The 25,361-nt window shown below is 31.7% G+C and overlaps 2 protein-coding genes across 2 annotated transcripts; one reads left to right on the top strand and one right to left on the bottom strand.

Annotated features, from left to right (window-relative positions):
• Window positions 1–5,982: 5,982 nt before the first annotated feature.
• Window positions 5,983–6,933, top strand: LOC107900877 (brassinosteroid-responsive RING protein 1). Its single transcript, XM_016826626.2, has one exon. It carries the CDS (start codon window positions 6,289–6,291, stop codon window positions 6,793–6,795), a length of 507 nt encoding a protein of 168 aa, XP_016682115.1. The 5' UTR covers window positions 5,983–6,288; the 3' UTR covers window positions 6,796–6,933.
• Window positions 6,934–10,252: 3,319 nt separating this feature from the next.
• LOC107900878 (uncharacterized) lies at window positions 10,253–12,073 on the bottom strand. Its single transcript, XM_016826627.2, has 3 exons — window positions 11,718–12,073; window positions 11,362–11,426; window positions 10,253–11,187 (listed from the first exon to the last, which is right to left on the bottom strand). The coding sequence occupies exons 1-3, from the start codon at window positions 11,865–11,867 to the stop codon at window positions 10,602–10,604; spliced, it is 801 nt and encodes a 266-aa protein (XP_016682116.1). The 5' UTR covers window positions 11,868–12,073; the 3' UTR covers window positions 10,253–10,601.
• Between the last annotated feature and the right edge of the window lie 13,288 nt (window positions 12,074–25,361).

Here is a 25,361-nt window from a genome sequence, read left to right as displayed (position 1 = left end):
AGTCAGGTAACCAAATAGCAGGTCGGTAATGACGAACACCATAACTATTTGTCCCCCATCTAGTTCAAAGAAGAGTTATAAAGTGACTCTTCTAAGAACTTGGCCAAGCAAAGTGGGGGATTTTTTAGAATGAAACTTATTGTATATGCTTTTCGTTTAAAATTGATGTATACGCTTTACCACGTGTTAAAGGGAGGTACAACTGCATGAAATTGATTGGACTTTCGTTCCTGGACATGCGAATCGTCAGGCTTTGAATTTTTTTAAAAGGACCTGACTTTAACCCTAAGTAATGAACCGTTTGGTGTTAGAAAATATGGACATCGCATATATAATAAAGGTAATTACATATTATTATTTACTATCATGATAGGTTAGCTCAAATTAAAAGTGATTTAATTTAGTTAAGGTTTATTGGGCTTTAATTATTAAATAAAGTATGGGTCAAATATGGTAGATACTTTAGTAATTAAGTTTTAATCAATTTCTAATTAGTGATGGGCTAATTAGGAATTAGGGTTAATGTGTCAAAATTTTATATATTAGGGTTATGGTCCCCAAATTACATACAAGCTAACTTTTCTAATATTCCATCTTTAGAAAAGAGAGTCACATTCTTTAGATTACTTGTGTGCTAATTTGGAATATCAAAACCCCAAGATCCGTAGATTTCAAGAAATCGATGAATTTAGGTATGTTTCAACATCTAGTTTTGTTCTTGTTTTATTATTAATGATTTGACATGACAGATCTTGATTTACAGTTCTAATTTTATATTAAATATTATTTACAGTTCTAACATTTAGATTTAAAATTTTTGAAGAAGAAGCAATCACGAAATTTTGAAAGAATTAATTTTTATAAATTATAAAATAATGCATTGAGAAATGACTAAAAATCCCTTTTCTACAAAGAAATAAATATAAAATCTATAAAATTTAATTATTTTTTATCCATTTATTTATTATAAGAATATTATCTTCCCACATTGCAAGTAATATACATGTATATATCAAAATTGTGGATATAAGAAATTACTAAAATTTCCTTCAATAATTCATGATTAATCTAAAAAGAATAAGGACTAAAATGGAAATTGGCAAAATAGTACTAATAAATTGTCCCCACCCCATTTCCCAAAATATGCATTTAATTCCATGTATAGTGATGGGAAGAAACCGAAGATTTGAGATATCCCACGAGATATGGAGAATTGTCATCCATAATTCAACTTGTCATGTTATCAATCAACGTGATAACCATGTGATCATGAATTGTACTCTCCCATCAAACCAAATTTTAGATAGCAACAACAATTGGGTGAATGTATGTTCCCTATCTTATTAAACACTCCTCTATTATTTTAATTAATTAATATTAAATCGTTATTTAACAAATTTATTTAGGTTATTATTTAAGTGGATATTACGATTTATTTCAACATTAAACTCAATTAATGAAATTATCAACATGTCGTTATATATTTTAAATAAATTATATTTATGGGCTTGTCTTATATTAAAAAACCTAATAAATAAAATTACAAATATTAATATTTAGATTTTGCCACTAACATTTATTAAAAAGAATAACGTGCCAACAGAATATTTATTTTAATATTTTTACCCATTTGAATGTTATTCAACGCTTTATCATTTATTAATTATATATTATTTTTAAACGTATATAATTTTTATATGCATTTACATGTTATTAAAAATTTTAAATTTATAATTTATAGTATTTTATTTAGAACTAAACTGACTTTGAAGTACATTTTGTTTATAATAATAATGATAAGCATGGGAGTTGATGAAAGAGAGAAGAGGAGGCACGAGGCAGTAGGGGCCATGGATGTCAGGTGGAGACGGGGTAGGTACAGGGGCAAGAGTAAGTGATGGAACTTGATGGCCGCGCATCCTCTCACCCATTTCGCTTTCGAAAGGACCATCTCCTAATCCACCCATCTCACTTTGTTGGTTGGCCAGGGCTCTTCTCACCGACGATTTTTCTCTTTTTTTTTTTTTAAGATTTATTTCTATGTATATTCCATAATTTTTGCCAATAATAATAACAAATATTAAAAATTTTTAAAGTATTTAAGATTCATGTTCGGGGTTCGGATTTGCTCCTTCTAATAATATCATATATAAAACTTAAATCTAAATTTTTCATTTTAAAATATAATGTATTTTACCATTATATCTAACAATTTACAAGTGACACATATTAATTTTTAATACTAAAATAAATGTTTCTGTGGAGGCCGTTGTTAATTATTACAGTTTTAAACATTGCATTATTTTAGTACACGACATGACTAATTTGAGCATTACTCTTATCATAAAGACACACGAATCATTGTATTAAATTATTAAGCATCTAGATTTCAATTTTGAAATCATTTTATTAAATTAATAAAGGATCTAGATTTCATTTTCAGACCTCGAATAGTCAATCTCAACTTTCACTCATAATGCATTGGGACATCCAAATATTTTACTTATAACTTCACATCCAATCCAAACTCTTATGGTTATATATCATTAGTATAAAAAAATGACATTTTATTTTTTAAACCAAAATTTAGACATGAGATTATATTTTCATGAGGTTTTTTTTTGTCAAAATATTTCATTAATTTTGTTACTGAATATCTTAAAATCACATTTAAAAATATATTTCGATGCATTAAATTTTATCACATATCTATTAATAATTGTAAATTTTGTTGATGTGTGATGTCAACAAGAGAGGTGACATAAAGGAGGATATGATGGTGTAAAAGAAGGTTGGTTCACCTTGGTTGGGTGGAGAGCCAAGGAGTAATGCAAGTGAAGAGATTGTGAGTAAAAGAGGAGGTTGAGGATAGTAAGAAGGCTAGAATGTTTGAGGGTTGATCCCTTCTTCATTGAGCTGGGGGTATATATAGTGGAGGTTATGTTCCTGGAGAAGTAGTCATTGTTGCTAAGTGCTTGGGGAGGATGCATGTGATGAGACTCATTCTACCATTCCTTTTGAGTTGTGGTGTAGAGTTGTTAATGTTCATGTAGGGTTTGATAGCCTGACAGTCACATTCTTAACAGAAGAGTGAGTGTCTTAAGGAACGAATAGGCAAGACCTTCCCACAAGGAGCGAGCAACTAGTTTGCAGAGATAACCAGCCAGGACCCTTCCAAGAAGAACAAGAGACTGGTTGGAATCGAGCCATTAGTCTTCTAAAGACTAGCCAGCTACTTGTGAGTAGAGAGGTGTTTATGAACACTTTTCAAATGCCTTGTTATATTGTCACATGTCCTAAACCGAAGGGAATATAACAAACTTTAATAAATCTTTTAATGACATCCAACAACCAAATTTATTTTATTTTAAATAAATAAATAAAGATGAATCATGCTATTAAGAAACTGTTTTTTCTACGGAGGACGACGGGTTTTTTACAAAATTATTATAAAAAAATAAAAAATAACCAAAATATTATAACTTTTTTTATTTACCAAAATATTATAAATTTTTTTTATTTACCAAAATATACCAAAAAAACAGAAAAAAAAAACCTGACACAGCCTGATCAGGCCAATCACATTGGAGGCACCAAAGGTGCCAATGAGATTGGCGGCACCAATGCTGCCAAAGGACTAAAATGTAACTTTCTGCAGTTTTAAGGACCTGACATGAAATTTACCATTTTGAATTTTGAAAGTGAATTGATGCTGTTGTGCGCACTAAAATTGAAATGTGGCTAATTGTCTTCTAAGCCCTCCTTATTTATTATTTTTTTTATTCCCCTTCAACTCACTTTTTTATTTAATAAACAAGCCCTCAAGCTATTTTTGTAGTTCAATAAGCTCTTAATCTATGATTTTTACTCATAAAAGCCTTTATTTTATTATTAAAGTAAATATATTTTACCTAAAGTAAAACTATTTAAAAAAATATAAACTAATTCGCATTTTATGTATTATTTTGGTAATTTGATGAGAATAGTTTATTTAAAAAATTTACTAAATTTGATGAGAATAGTTTATAATTATAATTTATTTTTTCTATTTGGGTTACATTTATGGGTGATCAGTTTTATTATTACTTCTGGTTTTTCAATAAGGCATGCCTGGTATTTCTATTAATTTTTTTAATTAAATCTAATATTAGTTACGTGATAATTAAGATACTTAGAATTCTAATTAAGTAATAACTCTATTTTAATTTAATAAACTATTCTCATTTAATAACTCTATTTTAATTTTAAAAAAATTAAATTAAATTGTCACGGGGCTAGACCTTTCGTCTCGCAAACCGTGCGGCCTTAGGCGATCCGTTCGTCCAAACTCGCCTAAGTCAGCCTTAACCCAAGTGAGGATTCCTTAAGAACTCCTCCAAGGCACCACGTTGAAGAGCGGAAGGATTTATGCCAAAAGAAGCTAAGCTCAAAGAACAACAGAAAGAGCGCTCGCAAAGTGTTTGAGTAAATGCTCTCAGAATTCCATTTTTAATTTTTTCAAAATTAAAATAGAGTTATTAAATGAGAATAGTTTATTAAATTAAAATAGAGTTATTACTTAATTAGAATCCTAAGTATCTTAATTATAACGTAACTAATATTAGATTTAATTAAAAAAATTAATAGAAATACCAAGCATGCCTTATTGAAAAACCAGAAGTAATAATAAAACTGATCACCCATAAATGTAACCCAAATAGAAAAAATAAATTATAATTATAAATTATTCTCATCAAATTTAGTAAAATTTTTAAATAAACTATTCTCATCAAATTACCAAAATAATACATAAAATGCGAATTAGTTTATACTTTTTTAAATAGCTTTACTTTAGGTAAAATATATTTACTTTAATAATAAAATAAAGGGCTTTTATGAGTAAAAATCATAGATTAAGAGCTTATTTAACTACAAAAATAGGTTTAGGGCATGTTTATTAAATAAAAAAGTGAGTTGAAGGGGAATAAAAAAAATAATAAATAAGGAGGGTTTAGAAGGCAATTAGCCACACTTCAATTTTAGTGCGCACACCAACAATTCACTTTCAAAATTCAAAATGGTAAATTTGCATGCCAGATCCTTAAAACTGCAGAAAGTTACATTTTAATCCTTTGGCACAATTGGTGTTGCCAATCTCATTGGCACCTTTGGTAGTGCATATAAAATAAAATAAATCCTTGAATAATGAAGAGGTGAGGCACAATGATTTGTGATGGCGATGGACAGATTGGAAATGATTAATAAAAAATAAAAATAAAAAAAAATAAAATGCGATTTGCAGCTTTAAAATCTTTGTTTTCCGAGAAATTAATTATTGCTTTCAAGCTTTGTATTTAAGACGAAATTTAAGTCTTGCATTTTTGGGGGTCCATTTATTAGCTAAAGTAAAAGGTCGTCCTAACATTCCATTTTACAACCAAAAATATATATATTGCTTTAATTAGACCTGTCCATGGCCGAGTTGACGATCCGCCTGAAATATGAGAGGATTCGGGTAAAAATATAAGCCCGAAATATGAGCTTGGACAAAAAAACGAGGCCTGTTTAAAAATGGATCGGGCTCGGACTCAACTTTTTTGGCCCGGCCCGGCCCGAATATAATAAATATATATTTTTTATTTTTTAATTTTAAAATACTTTAAAAATATTTTTTTATTTTTTATTTTTAAAATATTTTTTTGTGTTTATTAAAAATCAAGCCGGGCCGGGCTCGGACTTATTTTTTTTCTCGGGCTGGGCCTAGGTAAAATTTCAGACCCATATTTCGGGCCGATCGGAGCCTAAGATTCGGGCCGAATTTTTTCCGAGTCTAGCTCAAACCCGGCCCGGCCTGGCCCATGAATAGGTCTAACTTTAATACAAGGCAATCTTTAAAAAATAGTTATTGAACTGTAATGACTGTATAATTAACCAATCTAATTCCTTCATATTTTGTTTAGTTTAGTAAACAAAAAGACGAGATGTTACCATGTTCCCCAAGGGAGACCATCCCAGAAACAGGCAGCGTTTCCTAACTCCTAATTTCACCCTCACCCACCAATCACAACTTGTCGATTCATGTCACAGGCAGTGACCCAATCACTCACATCTTAGTATGGTACTATAAATAATTATTTAGTGGATTTCCACATAGCTTAGCTGAATGCAAAAGCTTCCTGTTTTCTCTTTCGCTTTGTTCCTCTCCACTTTTTTCTATCCATAAATACGTAAACAAAGGCTTTTCTCTTTACAATTTTGATTCCATTGTTGATATAATTACCATATACGATATTTTGTAAAACTGCTTTCATGGGGTTTCCAGTTGGTTACACCGAAGTTTTCTTGCCGAAACTCTTCGTTCACACGCTTTCCTTTCTGGGTTTCATCCGGAATCTGATCTCCGCACTTTTAAATTTCATGGGACTCACCAATTTCCTCGAAACAGACGCAGTCTGGCCCGAAAACCCGACCCGAACGACACCCGAGCATCCGCCCGTATCAGCTCTCCTGATCCGGGAGATACTTCCCGTCATAAAGTACGAGGAGCTCGTCGTCGTGGGGGACCCGCCGGAGAGCTGCGCTGTTTGCTTGTACGAGTTCGAAGGCCGGGAAGAGATCAGGTGGTTGAGGAACTGTAGGCACGTTTTCCATAGGGCGTGTTTGGACCGTTGGATGGACCATGATAAGAAAACGTGTCCGCTTTGTAGGACGTCGTTCGTGCCCGACGAGTTGCAAGACGAGTTTAATCAACGGCTCTGGGCTGCTTCTGGGATCGCCGATTTTTACGGCGAATACAGTTCGGTTCCAGGATTGTAGATTCTTTCAAGGGCGGCAGAGAGTGGCCCTCTTTCTTTTTTCTTTTTGGCAATGAGCTTATGAAAATTGTACATATTACATATGGCAATTTGGTGCATAACCAATAAAAATTGGAAAAAAAAAACCCAAACTTTTCTATATACATTCTTACTGTTTCGAATGTTACATATATGCTTTGTTTGATTGAGTTATAAGTAATAACCAATATACAGGAACATTGGCAGTGATGAAGTGTTGATCAGCTGTAGTTTTAGGGTGCTCCCAGGCTGATTGGTTACGGAAATGGTTAGATGCATTAATGGTGGTGGCCGGCCACTTCTGCATCCATTTTTTTCTTTTATTTCTGCTCTTGCATTTGATGGTTATAGTGAATTGTTGGATTCTGTGCTCGACCCATCCTTTTCTCAGGTATTGTTTAATGGCTTAAAAGGCTTTAAATTCCAAGCAAGCTCTGCTACACTGTGAACAATGATATCAAAATACAGTTGTTTTTTTTTATTTTGTAGGCATGGAATATGAAATTCTGAATCGCCCCCCTTCTCCCTGGTTGCCTGAAGCCATGGTTGTGAATATGGGCCCTCCCAAATACACCCATGGAGACAAGAGAAAGTTGAATTTGTTAACTTTCTTTATCTCAACTTTTATCAAATAAGAAACTTAAATTCACGTAAAAATTCAGAGTATTGTAGATTAAAAAAATCAGTGTTGAGAGATCAAAAGTGTCTGACTTAATATAACTCCTAATGTAACAGGACCGATGTCACTTCGGGAGATTGTGTTTAACCAGATATATATATAGCAATTTAAAGTTAGAATTAAGGAAAATATTTTAATATGGCACAATTAAAAAATTATCATTTGGTACGTTAATTATTTGTTAAGTGTTTTTATTAACTAAAATTTAAAATAAATATTATTTCAATCTAAGGGTCTGTTTGATTGCCGGTAAAATGACTTCTATAAAATGTTTTACTTTTCTGTAAAATGATTTACTGAAAAATATTTTCTGGTGTTTGATTAAATCTGTGTAAAATATTTTCGACTGTTTGGCAGATTTCCTAAAAATATTTTTCGAAAAAGTTGTTTTTACATATATTAATATATATTAATAAATTTTTATATATTAAATTATTTTTACATATATTGCAATGATTTATTTATAATAATACTCAATTATTAAGCTACAATATTAATAGTTATAAATTGAAAAAAACTAATATCAAATAAATTATTTGTAATTGTGTTAAAAAAACAAATATTGAATAATTAAAAAAGCAAGTTACTGGAAAATCGATAAACAGAAGCAGTTTTCTACCAGAAATGAAGGAAGGAATGAATGAGGCGATAGAGAGGAGAGCACGGAAAATGTCTTACTTAAAATGTAACTCATTTTCCCTTGTTTTGGAGTTCATTTTCCAAATGGAAAATGTTTTCCGCCAATCAAACGCTGAAAAAGTTAGAAATGATTTTCCGGAAAATCAATTCCATCAATCAAACATACCCTAATTTCTTCACTGTGCAGAAGGAGGAGATTTGCGCTCCCAAATGGTATATGTGCATATGCTCATTTCGCTTATGAGAAAGTCTTTATTTTATTTTTTTTTTCATGCGGGAAGTTAGGCCATGGGAAAGTTTCTGTCCATTGCGGGCTACAACACCGAAGTATGAGATTGTTTTTCAGTGAGATACTTCTTTACGCGCTCCGTCGCGGAGGGCTTCCGTGTGAAAGAGCAAATGGTTGATTGAGGATGGGGAGGGAAGAGGGATTAATTTTGGAAACTCCACAATCAATGCGGGTGGGATTAGGGGTGATTCTTCCAAATCTTATCCCTTAAATCAAGGAGTTTTTGGTGCTTTGAATTCTAATTATCCCAAATTAAACTGAATAAGGAGATGGAAATAAGGCCTGTAGGCCCAAAAGGGAGACACGGGCTGGAACTTAGTGGTCATTGCACTAATGTTAACTATGATGAAGAAATGTCGCTAGTGGAGGGGGAGGATACACCGATTCACCCCTCGGAAGGTTCTAAAAGGCCACGTATGAAATTGAATGAGGTGGAGGATGGGGATTCGAATGTTTCGAAGGAAACCATGGATATTTTGGCACAAAACTCAAAAACTATGATATCGACAGGTCTTGCTAAGCAAGCCAGCCGGACACAATGAAACTCATAAGTTGGAATACCCAGGCTTGGGGAGACCTCGGATAATTCGGCGTCTCCGACATATGTTGCAAGGCTTAAATCCCTCTGTGGTCTTTTTGGTTCAGACGAAGCTGAGTGTGTCTCGAATGGCTGCAGTTGGAGAGAAATGTGGATTTCGGAATGGCATTAATGTGAATTCGAATAGACGAAGTGGCGGTCTAATGTTGGGTTGGAAGGAAACTTTTAGGGTGTTTTGTAAGGAGATTCATCGTTTTGGTCAGTTCGTAAGGATATGGCTATTTGTGTTTTTACTAATTTTAGGGTTTCAAGCTGTGTTGGATTTTAGAATTTGGGATTTTTCTAAGTTGTTTCTGTTGGCTCTTCAGTTTTACTTTATTTTTTAGGCTTAGAGTTTGCCGCATGTCTTTCCTTCGTTTCTCTTTGTATTTTATTTTGTTGCTTAGTCATTATCTCATTAATAAAACCGAGACGATTATTCTCAACATATATATATATATATCAACATTGAATACTCATTTATATAATAAGAATCATATATGTCAATAATCTTTGCTATAATTGAATTTGTCATATATTATAAAAAAATATAAATATGTACACACTTAGTTTGGTTGTAATTTTTTTCTTAATATTAATTTTAAAAAATATAAATATGTGCTTGAAGTCCCTAGAATGTAAATTTTACACATTCATTCATATATTCATTTTTTTAATTATTGATTTTTGGTCTTAATTTATATTAATTATAATTTAAACTATCATCATTATTAAAATTAAATATTTATATTATTTATGAAAGGTTACAAAATTTCTACCAACTTTTAATAATTTAATATAATATATTTTAATTAATAAAAAACAAAACTTGTTGTATAATATGGTCCCTACATTCTTCAAACAAGTAGGGGCAGCTTAGGTGGGAAATAATGCTTGAAACAAGTTAGGTTTATAGCCCCCATATTGAGAGTCCAATTGGTCTGAAACGGAGCACTTTTGGGCCGCGCATGCAAACATTGCTGGGACCTTGAAACATCCAAATGAACTTATCCCCAATGTTTCAATCAATGCAGTTTGAACACATTCTTAGCCCTTAGGTCGGTCTTCGGATTAATATTTTTTATAATATTATAAATGTGTTGTGCCAAAAATGACAATGTGCGATGAGACTAAGTTCAAAAAGGGTGGGATATGTGAAGAGTGTGTTCTGTGTGAGGACTAAGGTCCTATTTGCTCCATTTTTTTGTTGGACACATGTCTGAATATTAGTATAAGATATAATTTTTTGAAGTGTATGAAAAAAAGTAAACATTATTTCAATAGAAATAATCTTCCAAATAAAAAACTGTACTTATGGAGTAGAAACATGACATTAAACGGGGGACTATTTTGAGCAAAGATTTTCGTCCCCATCTATAAAATATCATCGCAGCAAAATAAAAGGATATAATATGATGGAATTACAAAAAAAACCCTACCCCTTTCAGATATTAACTAAGGTATCCATATTGGTCGTCCACTCGACTCACGAGCAAATTAGCGAAGAAATTAAAATTAGTAAAAATCTAAAAGACAATTACCATAAAATCAACGAAAAAACACAATCATTTCAGCTCAGTTGAAACAACCCACACCTTTTTTTTTTCACATTAGTGACTTTAACGATCTTGCTTTAATGGGCTTTCTCGTTCGTTTCTCGCCACTATATTCATTTTCGTCATCCTCTTCCTCCTCCTCCTCCTCGACATAATCAAATTCCTCATTGTCATCGATTTGTGAAGAAGACGACAGCGTCGAATTGTTTTGGGCAGTGGTAACACTGTCGTTGTTTTCAACCTCTACGAGATTCTTGCTGATTTCGCTTTCTTTATCACTTCCGTGTCTCCTTTTTCCCCACGACGGCCCAAACCCAGAATAATAGTAGAAATCATTCAGGTTCGATGCCGATGATGAGCCACCTCTCCTGGATGTTCGGGCTCGTGATCCACGGCGGCTCCTAGTCAACTGATTATCGGCTTTCTTGCTGGTCAACGATGTGGGATTCATATTGTTTCCACCATCGCTGCTGCTGCTACTGCTGTTGTTGTTGGAAGATTGCAGCAAAGCCTCCTCTTCTTGGCATTGGGTCTTCTTGGCTGTTTTAATCTCATCGTTATCGCCATTATCATCGATAATCATGCCTCCCATTTTCATAATCGCTTGCTCTTTACTCCCCACCATCGTAGCCTCGCTGCGTTTCGAGCAATAACGCAACACTTTTCAAGACACACAAACTGGGTTTTTTACTTTCAAGAACTCGCCCTATTCTTTTCGTTTTTTTTTTAAAGAAAAAACCCTAATACATACAATACCATGAGGCAAATTGATAAAAAGGAGTGGAATCGAAGAATACGAAGTAAATTACCTCTCAACAGCACCGACAGAATCGCCAATGCCCCCATTTCCATTAAAACTATCTTCATATTCTAACTGGATTATTTCAGAAAAAAGAGAAGAAGAAAATAATAAACTAAGCTAACCCGAGTAAAAAACTAATACAATGAAACGACGAAGATCCTTTAACGAAAATCGAGTATTCTGAAGGGAAAATAGACGATAACGAGAGGATTTAGGGTCTTGTTTAAACCCTAAACGGGGAAAACCCTAAAAAGAAAAAAGAGGAATGTAGATAAAGGGAGCGCAATGGTGAGGGAGAAGAAAGTAGATCTGGTATAAGAAACAAACAAGGAAAATAAAGAGCGACGAGAAAGTGTTAATTACTCGGTGGTGGAGATATGAAGGGTACGGTTCTTGAGGTAAAGGATTCACATCCCACGGTGACTGGTTCAGCCGGCAAACGTGAACACTCTCAGCCCTTGGACCTTGCGCATATATTAACCACGATAGCTTCTTGTTCTTTCGAATTCTCATAATCTTATTGCTTATCCAACCAAATAAAGATTTAAAAAGGAAAAAAAAATGGTGGAGATGGAGATTAAGAGACAACTCCTGAAAGAAAAATTCGAAAGAAGGGCAGCGTTTATTTATCCCTTTCAGTCAAATTTAGAATTCAGACCTGTAATTTCCGAATTTTAAAATTTAGAGCTAATATTATTTTAAAATAGAAAAAATCATTCAAAATTTTAAAATTTGTGTCTTCCTTTTCTACCCTGGGATTTTTTTTATTTCGATTTGTTTATGCATTCACCGTTTTGCCCATTTTGTCCTTGGGCTTTTCTTTACTTCCGGATAAAAGAAAGCTGCCTTTATTACACGTCATGGGTTGTGTAATTACTAATAAAATAATTTAAAATCTGTTATTTAATGCAAATAAAATAAACAGACAAGTAATAATATCATATTGTTTGATTCATTAGAATAATGTTATGAAATATGTAAGAAATTTATCTTTTTGATTAAAAATAATAATTTATAAAATTTCAGTCCTTATTATCATAAGTGTAGTCTACGTTTGAGTCGGCTTTATCCTTCTCTTCTAATTCATAAAAAAATTATTATTTCATATTTAAATATTTCTATATTTCTAAAAAAAATATTACATTTACTAATAAAATATGAAAATATTATAAACTATTTGTTAAAATTTCAATATAATTTATAATAATATTTAATAAATAATAAAAATCATATCAAAATAAAATGTAATAATGTTAATCAGAGAGAATACAGTGACCACGACACACAACACAACTGGCTAATACTATAGAAACCCGAAAAGGCTAGCCATTTAAATCTAAGAAATGGTCAGCAAACAATAAAGAGCATAAACATTTCTCAGAAAACGAGACATCAAAATGCCAAAGCAAAAGTATCAGAATAGCCCACAAAACCGCTCTTCTTCTTGACGAAGAAATTAACTGAACAAAAGAAGGGAGCTTCCAAAATCCTCACATGCATGCACCATTCCCGAAACACCGCGGTCTTCTTCAGTCGGGCAGGTCAATCCACCATCGGTCGAGTCTCACTTGTTCACGCGCCACTGCAATTACTTCTTCTACCCAAAAATATGTTGTTTAACTGATAAATCCTTCTTTAGCAATTAAATGAGCAACCTTGGTACCTCTTTTGTTATGTCTGAAAATGCATTGAGTAAAGCCAACCGCTAGCTCTTTGCCATCTGTTATAGTAGGCCGAATGCTTGATCTATCAGGGGTACGATTTGTCAGCTTCTGGATAGCCACCAATGAGTCACCTTCGAGTTCTGTTCAGTTAAAACCCATATCAATCACAAAACGGAGTACATGAACCGCTACACGAGCCTCCACATCAGCTTATGATTTCGAATTACTACTCTCGACATTGATTTCATTTCCTGGGTCTTATACGCGACCTCGAAATTAACTCCAACAATAGGAAACTGTGGGGAGATATATTGTTAGAAAAAATTCGGTTTAAAAATGATTTTTTTACAATAAAAAAATAAAATTTTGATAATTGGTTTGCAATATTTATAATAAGAAATTTTTCCTGAAATATATTTGTGCTTGAGTGAGACAAATTTTAGACGTTCTCGATTTTCAATCGAACGATTTTTTTCGTTATTCTCATACTACAAACTGCTTCGAGTGTGGACTCGAACAAATTCGAATCAAACACAAAATTAAAAATTATTTACTTTACTTTCAGTATGAAAATAAAATCTTCTCTAATAGAAACGAATAGAAATAAAATTTATATTTAAAAATAAATTTTTACTATTTTCGGGCAGAATAACATCTCAAAGTTGTATATTACTCATTTTTATTTTTATCTTTACTAATGTCATCTATTTATAAGAAAAGAAAGGAAAACCTTATTGAATTAGTAGAAGCATATATGTCTATTTAATAGAAAAATAATCTCCTAATTGAACTATGAAAGAGAGAGGCGACAGCCCTAGTTAAACATACTAGGGTTTGTCGTCCCTTATATTCAATAAGACGAGCTTTTGGGTCTCTCCAGTATCGGGTTCAATTATAAATACTTCATTGACTTTTAACACAACACTTTATAATTCAATCCAACACAATACATGTTTTTCTATTTTCTAAATTAAACATCATAATTTAATTTAAATAAATAATTTAATTTCCCAATTAAATAATTTTCTCAATTTAATTCTTATTCTGTTAAAATTATAATAACTTTACCATAAAAGAATCTATGAGAAAATATATTTAATTTTCTACCTTCAATTGATTCACAGTAATCAATTAATTTAGTTCTATTTTTTAAACTTTAATTAATTAATTAATTAATTCTCAGGTAATTTCCATACTTAGTGAGAAAACCATATTCATTTATGAATGTTTCTCATTTATCTAACTTTATTATTTTTATTCATTTTTGTTTATTTGATACAACATTCAATTCATTTTTTATTCATTTTTCGTCTATTAATTATAAATTCATCTAGCCACAAAGTCATTTTACCATAGTATTGTGACTGAGCTCTCCTTAATGACATACCATTACGAAAGCTACTTTATCAGTGACACTACAGCAAATAGGTTTTTAGCGTAGTTTTTTTGGGCCTATAATGGCGCTTATAAGTGCCGCTAAAATAATTTGCGACGTCTTGATAAGCGCTGCAAAAAATGCCGTTATAGATAATGCCGCTAAATTTTGTGGCGTTTATGTGAAAAAACGCCGCTATAAAACATGACTTGTAACAGCGTTTCTCACAAAAATGCCACTATAGAACATGACCTTTAGCAGGCGCTTTCCCCAAAAACGCCGCTAAAGACCATATCAAATTCAACCTCTTTCTAAATCATCTCATTTACATTCTTACCTTAAATCATCTTTCGGCGCTTCCTCTTCAATCTTCTCATGTGCTTCTTCTTCCACTATTACATATCATGTAAGATGCCATAAATGAAACATCATTCAAAGATCTATTGTATAAATAAGAGCAAATTGAGACAAGAAGGAAAATAGTATTACCTTGGCTCTCATGGTGATAGGATAAAAGGAAACTTGATGTCGCCTTCTCAGTTATTCGTTGAACCCTAGCCGGATGCAGAGGAGGCAATCAATTGCTGGCAAGGATTTTTACCATCTACACCTATCACTACTAGGTGTCACAGGCTCTTTCTTCTCAGCCAAATCGCGACTAGATTCCTAGAACTCCCCTTTCTCAGCTGAACGACAATGTAGCAGAAGGTCGGGGAAAATCTAAGGGATTAGGGGATTTTGATTTGAAGAAAATAATAAGGGATTTGGGGAAATTTTTAGGGGAAAAATAAGGAATTTTGGGAAATTGATTTGGGGATAAAACTAAACCTAGAAAAACGGCGCAATTTCATTAAAAATAAAATGATATTTTGTGGCGTTTATGAAAAAACGTCGCTATTGCTTACCTTTTGTGCCATTTATGAGAAAAACGCCGCTACTGCTTTACCTTTTGCGGCGTTTTCGGTCCAAACGCCACTAAAAACGTCGCTAAAAACTTAATTTCCTGTAGTGTGATCGTCTAATGACTTTTTCATAAGTGTGTTACCCTCATAGGATATCCTTAATCTTTTTGGAATAAATTTACTCTCCCAATATGATCCTATTTTATCTCATGGTAACTATTATGTCTTCATTTTTCATGTTTTTTTTTATTTGATTTGCATTTTACTTTGCTGCTTGTTGAATCATTTCAATGTCATTATGTTTTGTTTTATTTTGATTTGAGAGAGTATTTTCAAAGCTTGAAAGGTTAAATTGGGAGAAAAAATGGATGACATTCATGAGGGAGGTTTCAGTACCCTTTTTACCGAATGGCTATTCAATAACTTCACCGAGTAATGTTGGAATTAGTGATTCACCGTTTTGGAAATTCAGTTAACTAAACCCATATACTCTATTGCAGGACACTGAATCGTCTTGTAATAATTATGCTATTATGTTGAACCAAACATAACGTTACGGTAGTGATGACCCAATTTTTAGGGTGTCTTTGGTCACTCTGGAAAATTTCTTACAATTTCGTCATTTAATTTTTAGGGTATTTTTATTTTAGTCAACCAAGTGTTAAAACATTAATGTCAATTGATCGTACATACTAAATCATGTCCGGTCACTTTCATTTTGGTTACCTAATTTTTTTTCTTAATTCTTGATCCAAGCAAAAAAATTAAGAATTAAAGTGAAAAGCGGTAGAAATTAAAATAGTAATTTTAAAAAATTGTTGTTTAGTACTTGTTTACCCCTTCTTGAAAGTTTTTAATTTTTTTAGTATTGAAATTTTAAATTTCAAAACATCAAAATAAATTAAATAAATTATTGAAAAAATTTTATCCTTCGATAGTGTCATTCGATTTATTACTATAACATTGAAATTTATTATATCATATTTTTAAATAAAAATAATTTTTAAAAATTTATATAATTTAAAAAATATTCTTCAATGAATTTGGACAAATGATTGTCTAGATTTCACACTAAATTTGGACAACCATTTGTTTAGATTCATTTTGGACTTAACTTTTAAATGGTTTTTTATTAATTTTTAATTTTTTTTGAAATTTTTGAATTTTATTTGATACTTTTATAAATGTTTATAATGTTTTTAAAATTTTATAAAATTTTAAAAAATATTTTTCTAATTTAAAAGAAAATTTAAGTTTTAAAATGAATGCACCTATACAAATTATTATCCAAGTTCATTCCAGTAAAAAGTTAAAAAAAAATTCTTTTAAAAAAATTGATATTTTAATTTTTTGCTAACATGACATTGGCACATCAATGATTGTCGTTGGCATGGAGTGCCACATCAGCATCGTTAACGGTCATGTAAAGGCTCTAACAGTCAAAGACGGAAAATGTTGGTCAAATGACTTAATTGATGGAATTTGAGAGTTTGAGGACTCAATTAAGCGTTTTTTGTGAAGAAACTTAATTGATTTTTTCACGAAAGTTCAAGGGCATATATACCCCTTTAGCATATTTTAAATTTATTTATAATTTATAATATAAAAGTCAATTAAGTTGGTTAAATCGGTTAAATACATTAGTATGTTCATTATTTTAAAATATTTAATTTAAATATATAATTTATAATATATTTATTTTAAGTTGCTTAAATCATGTTAAGTCGATTTAGTTATGTCAGTTTACACTATATAAGTCGATTTGTTCAATTATTTTATATGATGGTTGATTAAATCAGTTAAATTAAAAAACCGGACTGAAATAACGGTTTATATACTCTTAGAGGAAATGGTCAAACCATGAGAAGGAAAGTGAATCAAATGCGCATTAGGTTCTAAAAAAAAGTGAATATTTGAATCGTGATGCTTGAACGATTCTTGACATGTAGGATTTTTAATTAATTTTATATTTACGTAAAAATAAACATTTTATATTAAAAAATAATGGGATAATTTGAAATTTTTATATAATTTTTAAATACTATACAAGAGTTATTGGTTGTTTTTTTATTTATTTAATTTTTTATAAATATTTAAGATAAATATTCTAAAATTTACTCAATAATATTCAAAATCCATAAAATAAAGTTTGTTATTAGTTATAATAAAATATATCATAATCTGACCCGAAATTCGACTCCAAACACTTCACTCTATGATCTCATTCTTTTATGCTTCTTCATGAGCAGATCTTCCCCCTTCTTCTTCACTTCTATTGATATCATATATCATCAAACTCAAAATTCAAATTTAATATAAAAAATATAAGAAAAGCATTATTTAATGAACCAAACTAAATTCACCCTAACGTGCATACGAGAGGAAGGGAGGAAGGTGGCAAGAACTATAGAAAATTTGATGAGAGTGCTTTTGATAAATCACCAAGAAGGTCGATATCACTACTGACCATACCATATACATATTATTTTCGATATTAAATCGATATAAAATAGTTTAGGTTTATTTTGATTCAATTTCTGCTATGTATAGATTTGTCTTTGCAAATATCGACTTACAAAAGTATGTACCAAACATATCGATTGGTATAAGATTTATATAATTTAAAGGGCAAATTATACAAATTATCACTTAATTATGTTCGCGTTTTTGTTTTGGTTATTTAACTTTAAAAATTTTCAATTTAGGCACTCATGTTTGAATTTTTTCCTATTTTGGTCACTAGTTGTTAAATTGACAACGAAAAGTTTTTTTTTAACTGGTACAATAACACATTTAGTCCTCAATACTTAAATATTTTATCAATTTGATCATAATTCTAAATAATTAAGAAATGTAACCATTCACATTTACAAATTCTATCAATGTAATCCTAATTCTATGTACCTTGAAAGAGATATCATACTTATCAAGAAAACAACACAAATAAGAAAGCCAATAGTAAACAAAGCTGAACAACACAAAATCAAGCAATTTTCACTAACATAAATGCAAATAAGAATGAGCCTTCATATAGACCCAAAGTGGCAGTACTTTTTTTAAAAAAGATTTTTAGTGCCACCAATTAATGTGGAAATAAAACTTACAAAACAGGCCTTTATATAGATACAAAGTCTCATTTCCATTGTTTTCTTAAGCAACGTGGGATGTGAGATGTGTGTATATATAGACTCATAAATAAATAGGTTTGTAGCTTGTTCCTAAACAATGTGGGATTCCTTCCTCTTTTAACTAACAACATAAGATTAAAGGTGACACAATATTTTATAATTTTTTTACAAAACAATTTCTATATAGCCTTTAATCTTATGTTGTTAGTTAAAAGAGGAAGGAAACCCACATTATCTAGGAACATATCTCACATCCCACATTGCTTAAGAAAACAAGTGAAATGAGACTTTGGGTCTATATAAAGGTCTGTTATGTAATGTTTTATTTTCACAATAATTGGTGGCACCAAAAAATTAAAAAAAAAATAGTGCTACCACTTGGGTTTATATAAAGGCCCATTCTTGTAAAATTAAAAAAAATGGCTTGTTTTTGTAATTTTTTTAAAAATGACATTTTTTGGAAATTTAATTGTTGGAACACAGGCAAAAGAGTGTTGACCTGGAAGCGCTTTAATAAAACTCACTGACCTAGATGCGTTTTACAGGTCAAAAGAGAAAAAGCGTTGAGCTGGATGCGCTTTTTTGACTTTCCCCTGAAAACGATGCCAACCCAGCTCGTTTTAGTAAAATCGGATCATTCCCATTATTTTTGAAAAAAACGGTCCATTTCTGTAATTTATTTTGGAAATGGGCTTTTTCTAGACAATTGGGCAAATATTAAAGTCACTGACCTAGATGCGTTTTACAGGTCAAAAGAGAAAAAGCGTTGAGCTGGATGCGCTTTTTTGACTTTCCCCTGAAAACGATGCCAACCCAGCTCGTTTTAGTAAAATCGGATCATTCCCATTATTTTTGAAAAAAGCGGTCAATTTCTGTAATTTATTTTGGAAATGGGCTTTTTCTAGACAATTGGGCAAATATTAAAGTCAAATTCAAATTCAAATACCCAATAGTATATTATCCAAAGATATTTGAAAAGTAAAAACCATGCTTGACATATAACCTAAAGAAATAACTTTATTTGAAAAAAAAAGTTAATATATTATTTGATATTTAGGTTTCATTATAACACCCCTACCCATATCTGTCACTAAAATAGGGTTACAGAGCATTACTGGAGATTACGCTTCAAAACTATCCAAAAATTTAAACATTTAATATCACAACATCAATCATAGCAAAGTCAATCATTGACATACATATTGTACCTAATACGAGCCTTCGAGACCCTAAAAATACGTTAGAAATAAGTTAGGACTAAATCGAAAATATATAAAATTTTTCAAAAAAAGATGAAAATTTTTAAACTGCAGGGGTCACACAGCCGTGTGGACATTCGAAGTAGGGACACAGTGCCGTGTTCCAGCCTCTGTAACCCACTGACTTAGGTCACACGGCCAAGCCATACGCCCATGTGCCAGGTCGTGTGCTAGGTCATTTAACCGCCTAACTTGCAACCCTTTGTAAGCTATAGGGGACACACGGTCATGTGTGTAACAACCCATTTTTCAGTGGTATCAGAAACAGTGACTTCGAGGCTATCAAATTCGATGAGTAAGTTTTTAAATATTATATTTAATATTTATGAGTTAATTGTAATTTTAAAAAGGTTTTTGATATAATGATTTTTGTTGTATAAATGATTTATTAAGTTCAAGTGGTTTTAGAAAATGAGGTATCGGGACCTCATTTCTATAAACCAAGTTATAAATATTTTTATAAATATTTACTGAGTGTCATTAAGGTGGTATTAGAGTTTAGTTGAAAAATTTTAACGTTTCGATAGTTAATTAAGCAAAAAGGACTAAATCGTAAAAGTTAAAAAAGTCAATTACTATTAGTTTAAAAGTGTTAATTGAGTAAAGAATATTAATTAGGTGACCTTATTGTGTAAATTAGCCATCCTAAAGATAGTGGGGTGGTTGGATGCTTTTATTTCTTTTAATTATAAAGTTTTATATGTTATTTTATTAATAAAATAAAGAAAAGGTTAAAAAAATGAAGAAAACATGATAGTTTTCTTCCCCAATTTGTTTTGTTCTTCACTGAACCACCATAATAAAAGCTTCAAGTTTTGGTTCTTCTTTGGATGATGCATGGTAAGCCATTTCTCACCGATTTTTAATAATTTTTATATTTTTAAGATCGTTGCAACTAGGTCCAGCTAGCTCGTACCTTTGATTTTGAAACTGTTAAAGATTTTGAACATTTCCATTGATGAATCTTGTGATTTTTTATGTTAGATGATGAATTTGTAATGTTGATTTATATTTAAAAGTATTTTGTTAAGTGATTTTGATGAATTTTTCGATTAGGGACTAATTTGTTAAATTAATAAAATTAGAAGGATTTAATGTGAAATGGTTGCATAAATGGGCTTTTTGGATACCATGAAAATTTGGCTAAGCTCAATTCTAGGTAAAATGGTTAATTTGCATGTTTTGGGCTTAAGGACTAAATTGAATAAAAGTAAAACTTTAGGAGCAATTTTGTAAAAAATTCAAAAATGACCAAATTGTATGAAATGAATTTTTATTGTCTAAATTAACATCTTGAATGAAGTTATTAATTTAGATCAAGATCGGGTGGGAAATTGAGGAAAATAGAAAATACCAAAATGCCCCTGAACTTTGGTATTTCTGCAATTTAGCAGGTAAGTTTGTATGAACTATACTACGTATATATTTTTTATTAAATTGAATGTTATTATATGAATTTTATTGGAAATGAATCGATATATATGTTATTATACAATTTAGCTTATAATGAAACGAGGAAAATTCAACGATGCAGGATGACTATCGAGTACCGGTGGCTGAGTTTTCGGCATGTGTTGCGGTTACTTGACAGCTTGTGTGAGCAGCACTGTGTAGCTATGTCCTGACTGACAGCTTGTGTGAGTAGACCCATATATGGCTCGAGAGAGAGCACTGATATGAGATATGTGATAGTAGTGGCTTCGACCACATATTGGCACTTAGTGTGCGGATTCCCGTGTATCCGATATTATTCTAGTGGTTCAACGGGTATGAAAAGGGGAGGTTCAACAAATGCTCCAATAGGTGATACTATGAAATTTTGAAAAGGTATGAGTTGATGATGTTTGAAATATGCTTAGCCATATGTTTGAAAGTATGAACGCTTATTAGTAGAATGCAGAAAAGTTAAGACAAGTAATAAATTCAAGTGATACATGTTAAGATTAAATGGCTATTCATGCTAATGTGCTTATGATTTGTATCATGTATGCTAATATGTGTGGTGTGAAGGATTAGGTTTTGGCCAAGCTTTGGTTGGATCATGCCATGTTAATTTATAAGTTATGCATTGTAATGGTAAGTGTCCAAATAGAAATATGCTTGTGTTTAGGAAAGAGTGGTAAGGTTTAAATTATGCAATTTCTTACGAAATGGTTTATCATGTGATTAATTCTAAAAGAACTATGTTTAAATGCACTAGCTTGTGGCTATGGTTGATGACATGCTTGTGTCTTGTGTATTATGCATATGAAATGAGTGATGAAAAAGGGAATGATAAATTGAATTGAGGATGTTATTTAAGCTAAAGAAAGTAAATGTAATGGAAAGTAATGACATGCAAATGAAAGAAAGAAAATTGAAAGAGATTTAAAGTTTTGTAAAATCCTACTTTGTTAGGTATGATAGTATAAGCGATGTTGCGGAATTATTCAATTTGTGAGTTGTTGAATTTGGCTTCATGAATCGTGTGGTATCAGTATATGATTATTCTTGATATGTATAAATTTCATATTGGAAATGGATTGATCTGATTAAAGTTTATACGAGCTTACTAAGCATTCATTGCTTACGTAGTTATTTTTCTTTACTTTTCAGACTATCAGAAGCTCGATCGGGTTGGAAGCTCGTCGGAGATTTATCACACTATCCATCTATTATATTGGTAGATTTTGATATCTTGGTTAAGGTTATAATGACAAGTATAGGTATTTGGCTAATGTTGACATGTGTGGTTTGGTTGTTGATATGGTCATTTGGGTTGGCTTGACATATGACATTTTGGTAATGTAATGAATTTAGTTTTGGCATGTAAATATTAGCCTTAAAATGGTGAATGTTTGGTTTGCTATGTTTGAATGATGGAAGATGAAATGAAAGTCTAAATATACATATTGTAAATGTCTTGTGGCATATATAAATGGGGTGAGTTGGTACCTTGTTATGAATGACTTATATGACTATTGATGCTAGTGGTTGAATGGTATACTTAGTACCATTTGGTATGTTATGGTAAGTAAATTCAATGGTATTTAATGATGCAAACTTAGTTAGAAGTTAATTAATTATTTGGGCCAAATAGAGTACATGGTTATACATGTTTTAATGTTGGCATTTGAGGTGCCTTTGGGCATATTTGTTGGATGTTATTATATCATATGTGTTTGGCTTGATTATGCATGATTTTCGTGCCTTTTGAGGGCTTATGTATATGTGCAAAAGGGATTATAGGTACATGTTGAAAAGGGTGAGAAAAATGGCTTGTAAAATGGCCTATTTGCATCCACACGGGCAGAGACACGGGCGTGTGTCTTCACCGTGTGCGACACACGGCTAGGCAGCATGGCCATGTGTCCCCTATAGTTTTCAAAGGGTTGCGAGTCAGGTTTTACACGGCCTGGCATACGGGCATGTGGCCTGGCCGTGTAACCCAAGTCAGTGAGTTACACGGGCACGGACATGGGCTGGGGCACGATCGCGTGTCCCTATTTCGAATGCCCACACGGCCTAAGTCACGGGCGTGTCTCTTGGCCATGTGAGTCACATGGCCTGGCCACACGGCCGTGTGACCCCTGAAGTTTGTAAATTTTCATCTTTTCTCTAAAATTTCTATATGTTTCTGATTTAGTCCCAATTTGTTTCTAATGTATTTTTAGGGCCTCGAGGGCTCGTATAAGGGACAATATGTATGCTATTGATTGGTTTTTATGTGATTGATGATACTAATTAAATGTTTTAAAATTTTGTATAGTTCTGAAATGTAAACTCCGGTAATACTCTGTAACCCTATTCCGACGACGAATACGGGTTAGGGGTGTTACAGTGTGTCACACATAGCTAAGACACGTGCCCATGTCTCTGCCCATGTGGACGAAAAATAGGTCATTTTCAAGCCATTTTCTTACCCATTCAAGCACATACCTACAAGCAAATTTCCATATATGAACAAGCCTTTAAATTTCACTAAAAACATGCATAATCAAGCTATTCAAATAAGGTACATAAGCATTCAACCAATATGCCCAAAGGCACCTAAAACACAACATTTAAACATGTATAACCATATGCAAAATTTAACCAAAACTTACCACTTTGTTCACATATAAAATTCACATCCACAAGTATCCAATTTTCTATTTAACATTTAACATCATAAGCTATATGTGCCAACTACATTTTTTTCATACCAAAATGACCATGTTCAACTTCCATCATCTAAGCATCATAAGGACTATAGAATCAACCATCATAAGGCCACATACATATATCAACATAATAACCATTACAAGGCCAAATATATACATGCCAACTTAATGCCACTTCATTATCCAAAATGCTATAAAACACAAGCCAAAACAAATGGCTACATCATCAAACAAAATATCTATACTTGCCATTATAACTAAGACTTAAAAACGTTAAAATCTACTGATATAGCCGATGGATAGTGTGATAGGTCTTCGACGACTTTCCAACTTGAACAAGCTTCCGATTAACTACAACACATAAAAAATAAACACAAGATAAGCATGTTATGCTTAGTAAGTTCGTAGTATACAAACTATGCTTATCAATACATTGCATAATCTTAAAATATATGTATCAATCCAACATGAGAATAAATGATTCATTAACTTAAATCAAGTGAATTATACTTCTCATTGCCATGGATAACACATACTTCCTACCTTCCCTAGTAATAAGGTAAATTGTATCGATAGTTCTTACCGAAGCTCACACGAGTAAAATCATGATGGTTGTCCCAACCCTTTTCATAGCTCGATAGTCGAAGCTATCCCTTTTTATTATTTGATGATCAACGATACGCCGTTGGATTTTTCCACCGAGACACAATTTGATATTATATCAAATAATAGCATTTAAAACATAATTTAAAACGCTATTTAAACGTACAAACTTACCTCGACAATAAACATAGAAATGTAGTCGATTAATCCGAAGCTTTTTCTCTGCCTCGATCTACAGCAGTATGTGGTCTATCTTGATATGCAATTAGAAATAAGTCGGCCGAACCCTAGCTACTTCAATGGTGAATTTCAGTCATAGAAATGAAGAAACAAGAATATATAGGACATCTTTCTTTTGTCTTTAATTACTTAACAAATTAACTTAATTATCCATTTACCAAAATATCCTTTAATTATTCATAATTTCATTAATACCAATCCATGTACATCCACTATCTTCATTAATGGTCTGATTACCACATAATGACTCATACTTTAAGATTCTATAGCCAAATAATACCTTTAGCTGTTATAACTCAACTTTTGTACTTTATGCGAATTAGTTTTTTTTTATCAAATTAAGCATGCAAACGGTAAAATTTTTTAACGAAATTTTTATACGGCAATACTAACATAATGTAGACATTAAAATAATAATAAAATAAATATTCTCACGTCAAATTTGTGGTCCCAAAACCACTGTTCCGATTTCACTAAAAACAGGCTGTTACATTCGCTTCAATGTTCAATTTAGTATTTGAGTTTTTGTTCAATTTGATACGTGAGTTTTTTTTTTGTCCCACTTAAGTACTTGAGTTTACTTTTAATATTCATTTTTGTACTTGAGGGTTTTTTTTTATCTCAATTAAGTACCTATATTTTTTTATTAGAGCACACATGTCAAACATTGCCATTAAATTCAAGTACCATTTGA

This window comes from Gossypium hirsutum, chromosome D08, assembly GCF_007990345.1.
Source record: "Gossypium hirsutum isolate 1008001.06 chromosome D08, Gossypium_hirsutum_v2.1, whole genome shotgun sequence".
In the NCBI taxonomy this organism is placed as follows: Eukaryota; Viridiplantae; Streptophyta; class Magnoliopsida; order Malvales; family Malvaceae; genus Gossypium; species Gossypium hirsutum.
The sequence above is the reverse complement of the archived record's forward strand: the minus strand, read 5'-3'. Positions and strand labels throughout refer to the sequence as shown.